Genomic DNA, 15,050 nt, shown 5'->3' with positions numbered 1-15,050 from the left:
GCTTGGGCTGACAGATGAAAAAAAACCTCCTTTCCTGGCCCAGAAATAGCTTTGGATTTGTTGATTTATTTTTATTTTTTTTTTCATTTGAGAAACCAAAGCAAATACACGGATATTACGTAGAACATAATAAGGCTTCTGTTCTCAACCAGGATCAAGTAGTGAAAAGATAAGAGAGCAATGCTGCTGGGGTTATAGGACATTTGGAGTAGAAAAAGTACCATGAAACTGCTGGGTGTAACTATTAATGTTTAAATGGCAATAATGCTCTGTTGGATTTCATATGCTGTGCAAAGTCAGTTTGTGTCTGTCCTAGAGTGCTTACGGATACAAATTGGCATTGCTGACCGTTTTTGCAGGATGCGGTATCTGTCCCTGCTCTGGAGCTGTAGCACCGTGGCATCCCTGCTGTCCACAGACCCCATGTGGAAGAGTTGTCCCATCCTCCCTCTGCTGCCTTATATCAAGGACTGATTCCAGCAGCTCTGACCAGGAACGTGAGTTAAAGTCTAAATTGTTAAAGGCTGAATTGTACCCAGTGGTTTTTGCAGTACAGAGCAGTGTGGTCCAAAATCTGTTGTTCTGTGTCTGAGAGTCTCTGTTAAAGGGGCAGCTGACAGTGTCTTTCAGGGCCTCATTTTCATCTTTTTCAAGCCTGGGGGTGGCAAGCAATTAGACCTGTCAGTGTTCAGCAAACAGTAACTGCTTTTGTAGGTGTTATCAAATTAATCCATCATTCAAAGCTGTGCTTTTTACTTGAAGCAAGTGAAAAACTGCATCTTGACTATTAACAAGTACTGGTAGATGTATATACAAGAGCCTGTTCTGATTTTTATTAGGATATTTAGAGGTTTTTCAGTAAGTCCTTCTTGCCATGTTCTAAGTTTATGTGAAGCCATTTGGAGGAGGGGTCAGGTTTTTTAAGTCATCAAGATCACCAAAGTAACAGCACATTTTGATTCTTTGATTAGAACCTCAAAATGGGCAAAGCATTAATAGAAATCAAAGCACTCAGTTGCATGCTTTCCAGCATGAATTTTCAGAATATAACCATGCAAGTGATAAAGACCTACACTTGGCACGTGCTAAAAATGAGTTCAACAGCTCAACCCAATTCATTAAAAAAAAAAAAAAAAAAAAAAAAACGTTTCTGATACTAAATTCATGTGTCTGTGCCTAAGATAGATTTCTTCATATCAAATAGTCTCTACATGAATTTTCTAGGAAAAAAATATTTTGGAAATTGTATTTTTATTGTAGTGAAAATAAGATAGCATTATGTTTATATGTATACACACAAAAAGGAACAATACACTGTATATACAACAAAATGCCTTGTGCTCAGTGTAACCGATAATCTCCTCAGCTTGTGCCCAGCAAATACCTGAATACCTTGTAGCAGGTGCCTAGTCCCAGCTGCCGTACCCAGCTTACCAGAGGCAGTGCAGAACCTCCCTGGGACTGACAGCCCAGCTGCACAGAAGCGAACCCCAAGCCTGGCATCTCCCCGCGCTGTGCAGTGGTGGTGACCACGAGGCCTCAGTGTCCCAGGACGGCTCACCCATGTCCCTGCAAGAGTGGGGCTGTGCCTTACGAAGTCCAGACCAGCACTGCGCTGCTCTAAGAGCCCAGGGTCACACAGCACAAGGTAAGTTCTGTCTGATAACATCACATCCCAACAACATGAAGCTGCACTGTACTGCTTTCAGCTGTCTGGTGTTATTTGGACTTACAGTGATTTATGTACGCATTTGTTTGACAGATTCATGGCTCTGATGACCATCCCTGCTACTCAAGGCAAGAAGACACCATGCAAATGATCCAGCGAGGCTCTCCAGAAGAGGAAGAGGAATCACACTGAAATCTTTACTGGTTTAGATATGCGGCCTATAGACAAGTAAGTAAGTCTCACTATTGTTGAATTTTAATAAGTATCATTTGGCTGTTGGCACACATGGGCTGAGAACTACAAATAATTATCTTGGTAAAGATAACAGTTACCTTGGCCTTCTTTGTAGGTAGAGGCTGATTTGAGACTCTTTGTGCCTTAATCCTGACTGCAATGTTAGTGCCTTAACAACAGATCTGGTGACTGAGCAGAGGTCCCACATACCTTAACATGCAGTCAAAACTCTTGTCTTAACTTCAAGATAAAATTCAGTTTCTGTAGCTCAGGACACGCAACCCCTCTCGGTTCAGCTATTTTAAAATGTTTGAGGCTGGCTGCTCCTGCTGGAGAAATTCTACCCTGACTTCCATGAAGCTGAGATTACCAGAGCTGGGGTTTTTTGCTTGTTTGTTTTTCCCAATAAAAAAAATTGCCATCTACCAAATATGCATCCATTTAAATACCACAGCCTGATTTTGAAACACAGCCCACAGCAGGCTATTGCCCAGTTCAGTAAAGAAAATTTAACTATTAGTTGGCTGAATTCAACGTGGAGTAAACACTAAATACAATTTTTAAAAAGATGGGCACCAATGCCACTAGTATTTCGTCGTTAAACTATTAATCTTCCTATTTCAACAATTAAGTGCACTCTGAAAATAAGCTGTCAGGGAAATAAATAACAGATAAACAACTCATATTAACAACAAATTGTCTATGTACAACAAAATTCTATGTTAGTCACTTAACCTTTACAGAATATTGTTATAATGGAAGCCCTTTTGTGCCCCAGCTTGTGTCTCTGTCAGGAGCAGCTGGAGAGCCAACTATCTCGACTTAACAACACGATGCTGCAGAATTACAGCCCTGCCTTGCTCAGGCACCAGATGTGGTGACTGAACGTCAGCGGTGATGCTTAGTGTTTGGGGAGAGCCTTCCAGTACTGGGTTCTGTTTTGCTAATGCCAGCTGACAAAAGTTAAAGCAGGCAGCCATAGAAAATAACAGCCTCTGCAGTGAGGTTAGGGTTGTATTTATAACAGGAATGCTTTACAATAATGCTGACACCATTTTATCATCATGGTTCTCTCCTACAAACCATTCATGTGCAAACTAAAGAGCTCTTCCCACTACTGCTTTATACCTGTACCATTGCTACAGTAGGCTCCAGTGAAGGGGATAAATGCCAGACAGGAATTGTAAGGGTGCATTTTATTTTTAGTTTGTGCATGTATCTTCTCTTTTGTTTTGTATGTTTGTTGTTTTTTTTGTTTTGTTTTGTTTTTGTTTGTTTGTTTTGCATTGGTATACAAACTCACATTGTCCATTTCAGAGTTAAAGAAAATGAACTTTCATAACCTCTGCCACTTCGGATCACCTCTTTAAAATGTCACTTTACGCAGAAAAGCCGGAGGTAATTGAGATAAACAGACATCTGTACATTTCAGCCAGTCATTTAGAAAACATCTGTATCCATCCATGCAATGTTAAGACTATAAGTAACTTTGCAGTTACATCTGAGCCCATTGCTATGGCAACAAGGTAGTCTTTATCTCCCACATGCTTTCTACTGATTCCTTTTTTTTTTTTTTTCTTAAAGCAGCTTCCTGAAATGAAAAACAGAGAAGCAATGATTAAGTTAGTCTCTTTCAAACTTTGGATTCAAGGCTCATGTGAGGCAGCCCTTTCTATTTTCCAGCTGTGGAAAATTTAGAAGCTGATCTGTCTCAAGATGAAAAAATGAACAACTGACATGGAAAAATGTGAACTGCAGTTATTTTCAATTAAAAGAAGTGGAGTTGGTGATCTTGGAACACAAGGGTTTTGCTACTGCAGTTAATTTTAATCTGATCCCAAGGAATTGTACTGCAGTATCTTTCAAACTAACAGAGCTATCTGTAATTTGCTGTTTGCTACAGTGAGAAACCAGTTCAATTCTGCAATAGCCTTTTCCATGCTTAACTTGCATCAAAGCACACAGCTCAGCTTGACTAACTGTTTGGAACTGTAAGCTTTTTATTCTGATAATGTCTCCACAATATCAGACAGTATTGTGCTAGTGGCCTGCTAGTTTTTGGTTAGCTGCCAAGTCTTGAGCATGGAAGATCAATTAGTATGCTTTTAAAATTTTTATTTAAATTTAACACCAGGTAATATTAACGATGCTAAAAAGAGGTAAGAAGGTTCTATTTGTACTTTAAGGGCCTGATTGATGTCCGTCAGCGCTCCTCTGACACCCATTAACTTTGGAATTCTTCAGTACTTTGAACGTAGCTGCTGGGGATACCTACTTTTGACGGTGATTATTTTAAGTGCTCTAGAAGGGTCAAACCTCTTCAGCAATAATGCTGAAATCTTAACTTCTAGTGCCCTAGCATTTCTAGACCCTTCATATGAAGAATATAGCGATGTAGTGAAGGCTTCATGAGAAAACATTAAAGGAATTAGCCAGACAAGATATTTTACTCACATTTGATGCTGCCTAACGAACTCTGCAAACTGACGGTCTTTAGCGTAGAGCTCTATAATTCGAATTCTGTCCTGAATTTCCTAGAATACAAGGAAGATAAATTTAGGTACATAACAGAAATTAGAATACTCCTGAAATAACTGAATTCTTTTTCTTGGAAAATGAAACTCATATGCTTTGCTATTTCAATAAGATCTCGAAATGGGGCAGCCCAGAACTAAAATTCTTTATGCTATTTTTAAAAGCGAAGCACTTCATTTTTTGGAGGCCAGTAGTACTTAGCTGTTAAATCAAAACCAGGGCTTGGAGGGAATGTGGCATTTAAAAGGCTTTAACAAAACCATTTCTCTCTCACAGATACTTTTCCCTACACCCAAGCTGGATTCACACCTCTCACCATCGCTTAAGGATTTGCGGTTAGCTCGTGGATGTAAATCCCTTCTCCTCAGCCTGCTAGAGTGAACGCTGGATACCATGTACACAACAAGGAAGGAGAACAATATGATCCATCTCACAGGTCAGAAAGATCTAAACTTCAAAACCTCTGTATTAAAGGCCTGGAGGCTCTGGATTTTCACCATCTCACTGCAACTGTCTTACATGTGGCAGTTGGCATTAAAAGCTAAAGACTATGTCTAGCACTAAAGCAAACCACTCCAGACCTCATGCAGCTACTTAGGCAGTCAGCTCTGTTATCATGTGAAATTCATTATTCCTCCAAGCACACCCATTCCTTTCCATACACTTAATAGCAAACAGGTCAAGAAAGCCTTTCTCTCTCCTCCTATGTAGTTGCAGCAGCCACAGTTGTGACTTATTTAGCTATTGTACATCTCTGCCAGTATAAAAGCCATGTCACTTACCTCCTTTGTAAGCTCACTGTTTTCATAAATGTGCCTTATCTCTTCACTGCTGTAGTCGGTGGACGTGTCTGCGCTGGTGGAACTGTAGGATGTTAGCTGAGGGTACCTGCGGTAGTAGTGGCTGTAGCCAGTCGTATCGCTTTCGTACATGGGGTTGTACTTAACGGCATTCTCAATGGACGAGAGGCTGTCACCCTGCCTGGGGGAGCGACAAACAAACCGTGAGCTCTGCAGCCTTGCACTGGGAGGTGCGTATACATGCAGCCTGTCGCTTGTCAATGACCTGCTAAGACTTACGACAGAATTATTATCCTCCTAGTGACAGATGTTCTTTAAAATATTAGGTGGCGTCACTTACCCCTGAGAGTCCTCAGTGTCGCTCTTCGTGTATTGGTCTCGAAGGGTCCTGGCCAAGAAGAAGATGACAGCAGATGCCACAAGAAGGAACCCTGCCACAGAAGCAATGGCAATACCCACAACCAGGGGCTCAGACACGTATTCCTCACAGTGCTCCCCTCTGTACCACCAGTTCTCTCCTACACGACACCTGCAAAAAGGAAACACTGGGAAGTCAAACACCAGCCAAAAACTATGACTTAAGTTAATGTAGATGTATTTAATTTCTTCTTATGACAGTGCCTTAATTATCTTAAAAATATATTTATATGCTTAAGCACTAACATTTTATTATTATTGTGAACAGCCTCTTTTGTTATTGAGGAGTTTAGTGAAAAGAGATAGAAAAAATAAAAGGACAAAACATTAGTAATGGCAAAAAGCCTGTGGTTTTTGCTATTTAGAGTATCCTGCAACATGTTAAAACTGTAAGGTGTTTAGACCAAGTAAAAAGTTAGGCAGTGATAGAGCCTTGCACATGATGTAGTAAACACTGTAAATGTAGTCTTAATGATATTGTAATGCAAATACACATGAAGGCGTGTTAATGAACAGCATGTTTATGGTATGTAAACTCCACAATGATTAAAGACACAAAATAAATTACTAGAAAGATGGGGTGCCTAAAAGTGTATCTTTGCAGCTGCTCCCTTAATCAGCGATTATTATTTCTGCCTTGCCATGGTACTGAATATGACCGCTGTAACTAATATCATCTTTAAACATACCAGTACAAATAATACAGCCGCATTATAGGTGTTGGGGCCTTTTTGCTATAAAAAAAAATCAAGGAATTGCAAGGTATTACAAGCACTCACAGTACTGAGCCTTATTAATACTACACATTAGATATTTATGTCAAAAGACTTAATTTACTACGAGAGTTTATTAAATTAGTAACCAGTATTTGAATTTCTTCAAACTGCTTTTTTCAAAAAAAAATACTTTACAAATATTTTTCAAAATATTTTTCAAAAATACTGGCCAGAGCATGCTTGAGCTCAGATACTTGTTTCTTATTCATGTATTATATAAATAAGATAAAATTTATACTGTATCTGTGAAAGTATCCAGCCTCATAGCATTAAAAAACATTATATTGTTTTCCTGTTAGAAGCCAGGACTGTAAGATTGACTTGAAAAGTTAGAAGTAAGTTTTTAAAAAAAAGGACCTGAACTAATAAACAATAACCAGTAGTAGCTATCCTTCCTTTTCTGTAATTATTTTCCTACCTTTTGTGGAGGGCTGTACTTAGTTTCTAAAAATAGACGGTTACATTGCTGGAAAGGGAAAAAAAATAAGTGCAGTATTGGAGTGCACATCAATTTATCTGTGTCTTGTAGAATCATTTCACCTACCTGTAAAATATAGGCATCCCAGTCACATGCATCTGTATCTTAAAAATCACAAAATTTAAACCAGGGGGCCTGCGTCTTGAAACCACACATGTTTTTTCTCAGGTTGCCAATGCTTTACTTTTATGATGTTTTTCTTAATTAAAAGCACCATTTTTAATACATATAAGGATGCTTTTCAAATCTGAATTTTTGCAACAGAATCAACTCATACATGCTTTATGACATTTTCTAACACTTTGCTACTTAAGGAAACTGCCAGAGAGAAGTTCTGTCTCAAAAGGTCAATGAAGGTGATTTTAACAACTGAATACATTCATTGCTATTATTTTCCCTAGATAGTTTTGCGGACTGGCATTTCTGTTCTACTAAACACATTTGTTACTGTCTCATTTCCAAACTTTACATAAGCAAACTAACCCTTCAGCAGCATTACATGACCGATAACCATTGGCATCTCACCTGTTATGCGTTACCCTGGGGAATTTTGCACAACTCTCATGGAAGGCTAGGACAGAGGAGGCAGCATGGCTTCGCCATGTGTTGAACAGGATGACCTACCTGCATATGGCGCCTTGCCCGGGGCTGATGTCGCACTTGCCATCATTCAGGCAGAAGTTGGGCTGCAGATCACAGATGCTGTTGCACGGCAGCCCATCGATGCTCAGGTAGCCGGGATTGCAGACACACTCAGCCTCCCCACTCCAGCGATTCACCAAGCACTCGGAGAACTCATTGCAGGCCTGGAACTTGCAGGGATCTGCTTGCTCACCTGAGAACACACAAAGCAGAAAACGTTAATAGTCGATGAGAGAGTTAACTGAGGCAAAGCACCATTGCCATTTTCTCTAATGACCTGGTTAAAATAATCTGCAGAAACCCAGCGTGCGTCTTTCCCAAGTCTCAAAGGGTTCTGCTAAGGTGAACAAGCGCTACGAAGTGTTCCTGTCTGCGCAGCGCATGTGAATGGTACGGCTAAGACCACCCAGCAAGCCAATTGAAAAAGCAAGCATAAAATGTTCTTTTTCTTACTGGAACAGGCAGTACCTCAGATGTTCTCTGTCTGCTGGAACTGTATTTTGCAAATGAATAAAACACAGTTGATCTCCAGTATTTCTTGTTACAGAAAACCTAGGCGACACACAGGGAAGGGCAAGGGGACTTGGGACACAGCACCCACTGTGAGGTGATTTGCTTTTGTCTGCAAGGAGCACAAGCTTGTAGCATTTGTGGCATATCAAGCTTGAGAGGGCTGGCATACAGTCACACAATCAGTATCAGAAGATTTTTCATGCTAAAAATGACCATCTTCATAACAGAGCTACCTCAGAAGGACAGCTACCACTTGCCATCAGCTCAGCACTGTTATTTTCCTTAACTTTAAAACAGGAAATATTTCCAGGCTGCTTATATGGTAAACTACTGGCTAACTTGGGCAGCAAAGAAACTTCCCCATATCAGAAGACTAAATTAAGAGGGCCAGTAATGTTTTACTGCAATCAAGCCCTAACCACAAGAATAAGGCAGCAGAAAGTATCACTGCAGACTCCTCACAGCTAAACAGGCTGCCAGCAGTGGGAATAGACCCATGGAGCAACTCCAAACCATACATGAAGATAAGCTCAAGAGAGAAGGACACCACTGCCCTTGCTGACCAATCTTCCTCCAACTCCTTGGTAAAAGCACAGTGGCAATTACATAAGCAAGTTTTGTTCCTGTATTTCTATACAGGCCTTCATACAGTTTGCTCAGTCCGTGTCCCATTTTGCTTTTCATATCTTCAGTCCCATAACAGACTTCTGTTTGTGTACTTCAACTCTGTGAAAGTCTGTCCTAAACTCCAGTGGGCGATCTCTGAGCTGCCAGAATCCTAAGCAAGTTCTTAAAGCAAAAGTAGCTCTAAATCCCTTGCCCCAAAACTGCATTTTTCTGCCATCCTTACCTGATTCCACATCCAGGGAATATTTATCGATGGCCAGGTTCATGGTGTGATACGCAGTGTTGCAGAAGTCTTCCAGGATCATGTACACAGCATTGGTGACATTCCGAGGCACGGGTTTGGCGAATTTCATTCGACTGTTCACCACAATGCTGCCATTTCTGAAGTTCAGGATCTCCAGATTCTGGAAGCCTGTTAGGTTTGACTGAAGGTACGGCACCAGCTGCAGCACAGGGACAAGGACAGAAAAGCTGAGACTTCAAGTCTCTGCTCAAGCCAGTTGCACTGGTATTGCATCAGGCAGCGGGGATCTGAAGCGGTTTATCCAAATCCCACAGTAAGGGTATTAAAACTTTTCCCAAATATCAATTTGCAGATGGTTTCTTAGTCTACAATTTATATGCACAGTTCTTGTGACACACACGGTGCTCTCCCCTTGCTCTAAGCACCAGGCATACTTGTCATTTCAAAGGACATTTCTGTCGAGCCCCTTCCCCTTCTGTCTTTCTTCTTTACTCCCTCCATCTCCCATAGCAAAATACTGATTTCAGTCAGGAGATGGGAACTGCCAGGTTAGAATTTGGTAATTGTTGCTGTATTACTCCTATGAAGCTTAGCTAGCTATTGGCTTTTTAAGAGATCAGCCAAACTGCCTCTTCATTAGGGTGGGTTGAATATGTTGCAGAAAGGTTATCTCCTGACAGGCCCAATTTATTTACTTCTCTCTCCCCATAGACTAAATCCAGAGCACTCCAGAAGCAATTGAATGGAATGCTGTACTGGCTTCAGCTACCCTGCTGCATCTACTGACACCAGCAGAGCATCTGGCACGTATCACAGTTAAGATAATGAGCTTTGGAGAGACAGAATTGTGACTGAATAAAAACAAAACAAAAACCTCCCCTCTCCCCCATGTTCCCAGACAGCATTTTCCCATAGAAGGACATGCATAATATCTGGACACACCTGTCTCGTGTTTGTCTCTGCAAAACAGAGCATACCAACTGGGACTGACCAACAATTTCTACCTGGCAATGGATAGTTAGCAGAGAAGTGCTTCTTACCAGTTCCAAGAATCGTTGCTCCAATGCTTTATATTCAGGGGAATTTTTGTTGAACAGGTCCTCTGAAAACATCATGTTGGTAACCCGAAGACTGAAAAACACGACCAGAGCTCGTGATGGGATAGGAGTGCTGTTGTGGTTCTCACGCGTGGCCCACGCCACGCTGGCCATCTCTGTGGATTGGGCATGGGTGGTCAGCTCCACGTGACTATCAGTCAGGCTCCTTCCCTCCTCACTCGGCTCAGGAGAAAAGCTGACAACGCTGACGTGATCCAGCCCCACTGACACATCCAGGACCCTGGCTGTTTCATCTCCCACCTTTGCTGAGGTAACCACCGATGGTGACGCTGTGGATCCCATCGGTGGGAGATTGGATGGAAGCTCGGCGATGTTTGCTGTGACGCTCACAGTTACGTAGGAGTTCCTAACAGTGCTGATGCTCGTGGAAACAAGCGTGCTGTGGTCTGTACCACCCTGTCCAGCAACACCCTCTAGAACAGTGGCCTGCTCTGTTACAGAAGGAACCATAGTTGCAGCTTCAACTACAGTTGGTGTTGCTGATTTTACTGTCTGATCTAATATATTTTCTAGCACTCTGTCAGTAGGCCAAACATCAGCTGGTTTCTTTATTGCCGAGCCAGTGTTTTGGCCTGCCAAAGATGTGTCCAGGGCTTGCTGCTCTTCTGTGGAAGTATCAGTGTTCACCACAAAAGGATCTGCAGTCAGAATAGTTTCTGAACTGCTTGTGTCCAAGTAGCCTATCGTAGCAGATTCAGTCAGATCTGACTGCCCTGCTGTGAACAGTTCTTCTGATGTTGGCCTGCCTTCATGCTGGTGTTCAACTGCCTCAGAAACGATCTCCTGACCTACACTGGACTCTTCAGGTTGCTCCACACTGAGGCTTACGGTAGATGTGAGACTATTGTCTGTACTGAGGGTTACTGTAGGCGTAAGACTATTGTCCACACTGAGGGTTACTGTAGATACAAGACTACTGTCCATACTGAAGGTTACTGTAGATGTAAGACTACTGTCCGTACTGAGTGCTGCAGTAGATGTAGGACTATTGTCCATACTGAGGGGTACTGCAGGTGTAAGGAGACTATCATCTTCAACAGACACATCTGTGTTGTGTGTTGAGACAGGGGCTTCTCCAGTTGGCATGTCTACAAAGGAATAGTCCTCTGATGGCTCCAAAATGAGGACTGGTTTAACAAAAGAAGAATCGTATGTGCTCGATGCTTCTGTCTGTGTAGATGGCTCCACAGGTAATGGCTCCTCTGTCTGAAGCAGAGATACGTGCTGAGTTGTAGTCTCAGGAAAGACAAATATTTCAGATTCATCAAGAAAATTTTCTTCTATGTCAGCCATACCTTCATTTTCATCTTTGGAAGGATCATCATCTAATTTATTCTGAGAGTTAAGAATATAATCTAAGATCAGGCCTTCAGGAATATCCTCAGTTCTGATTAACAAAGACTCATTATCATCATCAAGCCAGCTATCAGGACCAGGGTAGAAAACAGGTTCCAGCGTTGCTTCTTCCCAAGGCCAAATACTTGATTCCGTTTCTTTTCCTGAACCATCAAAAGCTGAACCAGACCCATCTTCATATGTAATTCTATCTCCGAGATAAATATCAGTTTCAGCTTCTACAGGGTGTAATTCTGAGGGAAAAGGATTTTCTTCCACAGAATTATGCAACACAGAGTCTGCATTGTTACTGTCTGCAGGACTACCCTGAGTTACTTTTTCCACCTCAGCAGAGGCTGTTGCTTTAGTATCAGTCTCCGTGACTGACGAGGAGGCCACTGTTGATGCAGGAGACAGGGGAACTACGTAATCATCTGTAGATGGAGGTTCTTCAGGCACGAGGTGAGAAGGGGGACTCGAAGGCAGAATAAAGTCTTCTGATAGCCCAGTATCTTCAAACCCTAAAAATATAATTGAGTTTATATTTTATATTTTTATATTTTTTATATTTAAAAATATAAATGAGTTTCCACTCAGTTTTTGTTTATACCAAAAAAGAGTCAAATGCAGTTCATTTTGTTGGCTGTGGATCTGCATTCAGCATGTTTCCTGTGATGTATACTGACCTTTGTATGCTGAAGTTGGAAGGACCCCTGGTAACCTCTCCACTTTTCATTATGATATTCTATGAGCCAAATCAGGGCTGCAGAGTATGCAGTAAAGCAATTAATGTGTAGTATGTCCTTAGGCTAATTAGTCTGCTTCAATTATGTCTGCATGGTATCATGCCCTATATGAAAATATTTCTGTGCAATTAAAGAAGCATCGTGCATGTAATTTCCTGGAGAGGCAAACAGGCATTATCACCTGTTATCAGCATTTGATCAAAATGAGAAGGTAAAAACAATCAGAGTAATATATCCAATTTGTAGACCTTTCTGAAAAGCCATTTTGGTAAACTACCCCTTTGGTGAGTGTCACAGGACACTCGTGTCCAAATTTACACTTCAGTCAATGGCATGAACTTACCATCTGAAGAATCAGGGGCTGACAGCCATTCCAGGGAGTCCACAGAATCACGCTCTAATGCTGGTGCAGTGACCAAAGGAGGAGTCTGATTCCCATCTTCTAAATTCAGCTCATCAGGCGAAGAGGTGACATCAACTTCGGAGGAAAGTGCAGCATCAGGTGTCCAGCTGGCCTCAGAGTCCTGATTTGCTGGTCTTCGGTGGATTTCATTGTCATTGGACTCTTCACTATCTGAAGTGGAATCTGGTTTGGTGGAATCAAAGGGCAAGGTATTGCTGACCGTTGATTCATCTGCTGAAGGCCGTTCAGCTAAAAAGGTGTTATCCTGAAACAAAACCACAACCATTATTATAGGGGCAGTACGGTCTGTCCACGTTGGGCTGAACATATCAAAGGTGTTAACCAGCAGCAAAACAAGCAAAATCTGGTAGTATTGCCTCTGTGAGGAAGTAACAATAGCAACAGCAGGGGCTCAGCTGGAAGGATTGGCAAACGTACCCTGTGCTAATAATGTTCAACATACACGTACAATGCACGTCCTTGCGACATGCATTTTGTGTCCAGTCATGGCCACTTCTAAAGGAAAACAGCCATTCCAGTTCTTTCAAGTGCAGCTTCAGTTAGCGTATTAAGAGACTTACCCTCAATACCCAAACCATGTCCTTTCCTTTTCCTTACTGAAAAACTGAACTATTTCTAATTAAATGGAAAATAAGCACACAGAATACTGCCTTCCTTCCTAAGGCATGAAGAGGTCGTAGCACCTATTATTCATCAGCTACATAATCAATGCAGTAATTATAACATTATAGTTATCATCATACATAAAAACAGTTCAGAAACTGAACTCAAATGCACATAGGTATGTATGGTTGGTGGTCATTTATGTTTTGGTATGTGAACCTGAGAGGGGAACTATAACCATAATGTAACTTAGAACGTAGAACAACTTCAGTCTCAAAGCTGAAATACTTCTATGGAAAGAAAACTTTTTGTTCAGCAGTAATGATGAACAAAGAGTATATGCAATGAAATTTGCAACTTATATGTACTGTGAAAAAATAATGTCTTTTTAAGCCTCCAATCTGCACACTATGTACTTATGTGCCATGCTCCAGTCACTATTTGGTTTACAGCTAGAATACCAAACACGTTTTATCTTTGAATATTAATCTACTCCCACAGTGTCTCATGAGGTAATGATATTGCAGAATATCAGTGAAGAGATTAAGTTACTTGGTCAAGACTACAAAAGCAAGTTCATTGCCTACAACTCAGGGATTAGTGCTTTGCACGGCTACCCGTCCAGCTATCAATGCTGTGCAACAGTCAGAAATGGGGAAAAAAAGCCTTGAGGTATGAAAAACTGTCAAGTGAAGAAAGAAGGATTAATTTACTAAGAACTAATTGCTGATGGTGGCTAGTACATGTAAAGCAGACGCCAAAGGTTTCAGTAGTACGTATGACAGTTCAAAGAAACTATTGATTTAATCATTCTGAAGCTCACTGTTCCTTTCAAATCCCTCTCATTTACTTTAGAATGAATAATAGGAAAACTCCAAATACTTTTCAGATTGAAATTTTACTCCTGGTAGAAACATGAGTGAATTAAATTTTCAACTTCATTCAAACTGTATGTGAACATTTTAGAAACAACAAAGTCATTTTCACCTGACTATTTGTCTACCTGAATTGACCATGTTTTTTATAGCTGGTTGTTCTATCACCACAGTCTTCTCATATTTCTGAATGTATATGGTAACAATCAGTTGAGAAGTATATATACCATACAGACATGTGCTCCAGCAATTATCTTTTTTGGCAAAGTTGGCTATTATAAATAAACCTGTGAAAAAAGTTACTGTGCAAGATTAGAAACAAATTACACATATAAATTCCATAAAGAATGAAAAAGGACTACCAGCAATAGCTTCTCAATACATTTTTTATGTGAGCATTTAGTTGCCAGGAATTGCACCTCATCATTTATTTTAATGTGGATAGATGTTCCTATGACAACTAACATTATTCAAAGATTCTTGTTACAGTGCTATATATTATATTAACAAGTTTAATATCATATTGGCAAGTGCTGTTTTTTTGCTAATGTCTTGAAAGGCTTACAAATATGACAGATGACTGCAAACACAGAACACCCTCCCTGATTTTCCATTTTCTGCTGCCAGAAATACATTGTGCTCAATAAGCTAAGGCATTCTACCTGTTAGAGCTCAACAGAAATAACAAGAAAATGCAGATTTCAAAAGCTACACTTCCATTTTTATTCATTTTTAAGAGATCTGTAAAACTCAAAGAAAGGAATTAATGATTAGTTGGTACCATCTGCTAGCAATAAGATGGTGAAGTAATGATAGTTCCACATTATGTCATGACCCTGTACGATAATACAAATCCAACTCATTCCCAAATCAACTGCAAAAAATAATAGCAAAACTCTTTCTCACAGGTAATGGTTCTACTTAACAGCATCTACTTGAACCATGAAGGTTTGATATCTCTGCAAATAACTGACTAATCATTTTGGCCTTCTTTACTGTTTTAGCAGCTTATGA

At 40.6% G+C, this 15,050-nt stretch overlaps 1 protein-coding gene across 5 annotated transcripts in view; it reads right to left on the bottom strand.

The window, feature by feature from the left end:
- Nucleotides 1-3,123: 3,123 nt before the first annotated feature.
- The window catches only part of IMPG2 (interphotoreceptor matrix proteoglycan 2), a 53,568-nt gene continuing 41,641 nt past the window's right edge, over nucleotides 3,124-15,050 (bottom strand). For 3 of the 5 annotated variants that reach the window (XM_068694913.1, XM_068694924.1, XM_068694954.1), the window contains 8 exons: nucleotides 12,478-12,802; nucleotides 9,976-11,909; nucleotides 8,915-9,134; nucleotides 7,534-7,744; nucleotides 5,579-5,767; nucleotides 5,221-5,419; nucleotides 4,358-4,437; nucleotides 3,124-3,494 (listed from right to left, as the gene is read on the bottom strand). In XM_068694913.1, the coding sequence (XP_068551014.1) occupies nucleotides 3,482-3,494; nucleotides 4,358-4,437; nucleotides 5,221-5,419; nucleotides 5,579-5,767; nucleotides 7,534-7,744; nucleotides 8,915-9,134; nucleotides 9,976-11,909; nucleotides 12,478-12,802 (3,171 nt within the window). In that variant the 3' untranslated portion in view covers nucleotides 3,124-3,481. Of the gene's footprint in view, nucleotides 3,495-4,357; nucleotides 4,438-5,220; nucleotides 5,420-5,578; nucleotides 5,768-7,533; nucleotides 7,745-8,914; nucleotides 9,135-9,975; nucleotides 11,910-12,477; nucleotides 12,803-15,050 lie in introns of those variants that run through there. The other 2 variants (XM_068694935.1, XM_068694945.1) reach the window with 2 other exon arrangements.

This window comes from Anas acuta, chromosome 1 (assembly GCF_963932015.1).
Source record: "Anas acuta chromosome 1, bAnaAcu1.1, whole genome shotgun sequence".
Taxonomy (NCBI): Eukaryota; Metazoa; Chordata; class Aves; order Anseriformes; family Anatidae; genus Anas; species Anas acuta.
The sequence above is the reverse complement of the archived record's forward strand: the minus strand, read 5'-3'. Positions and strand labels throughout refer to the sequence as shown.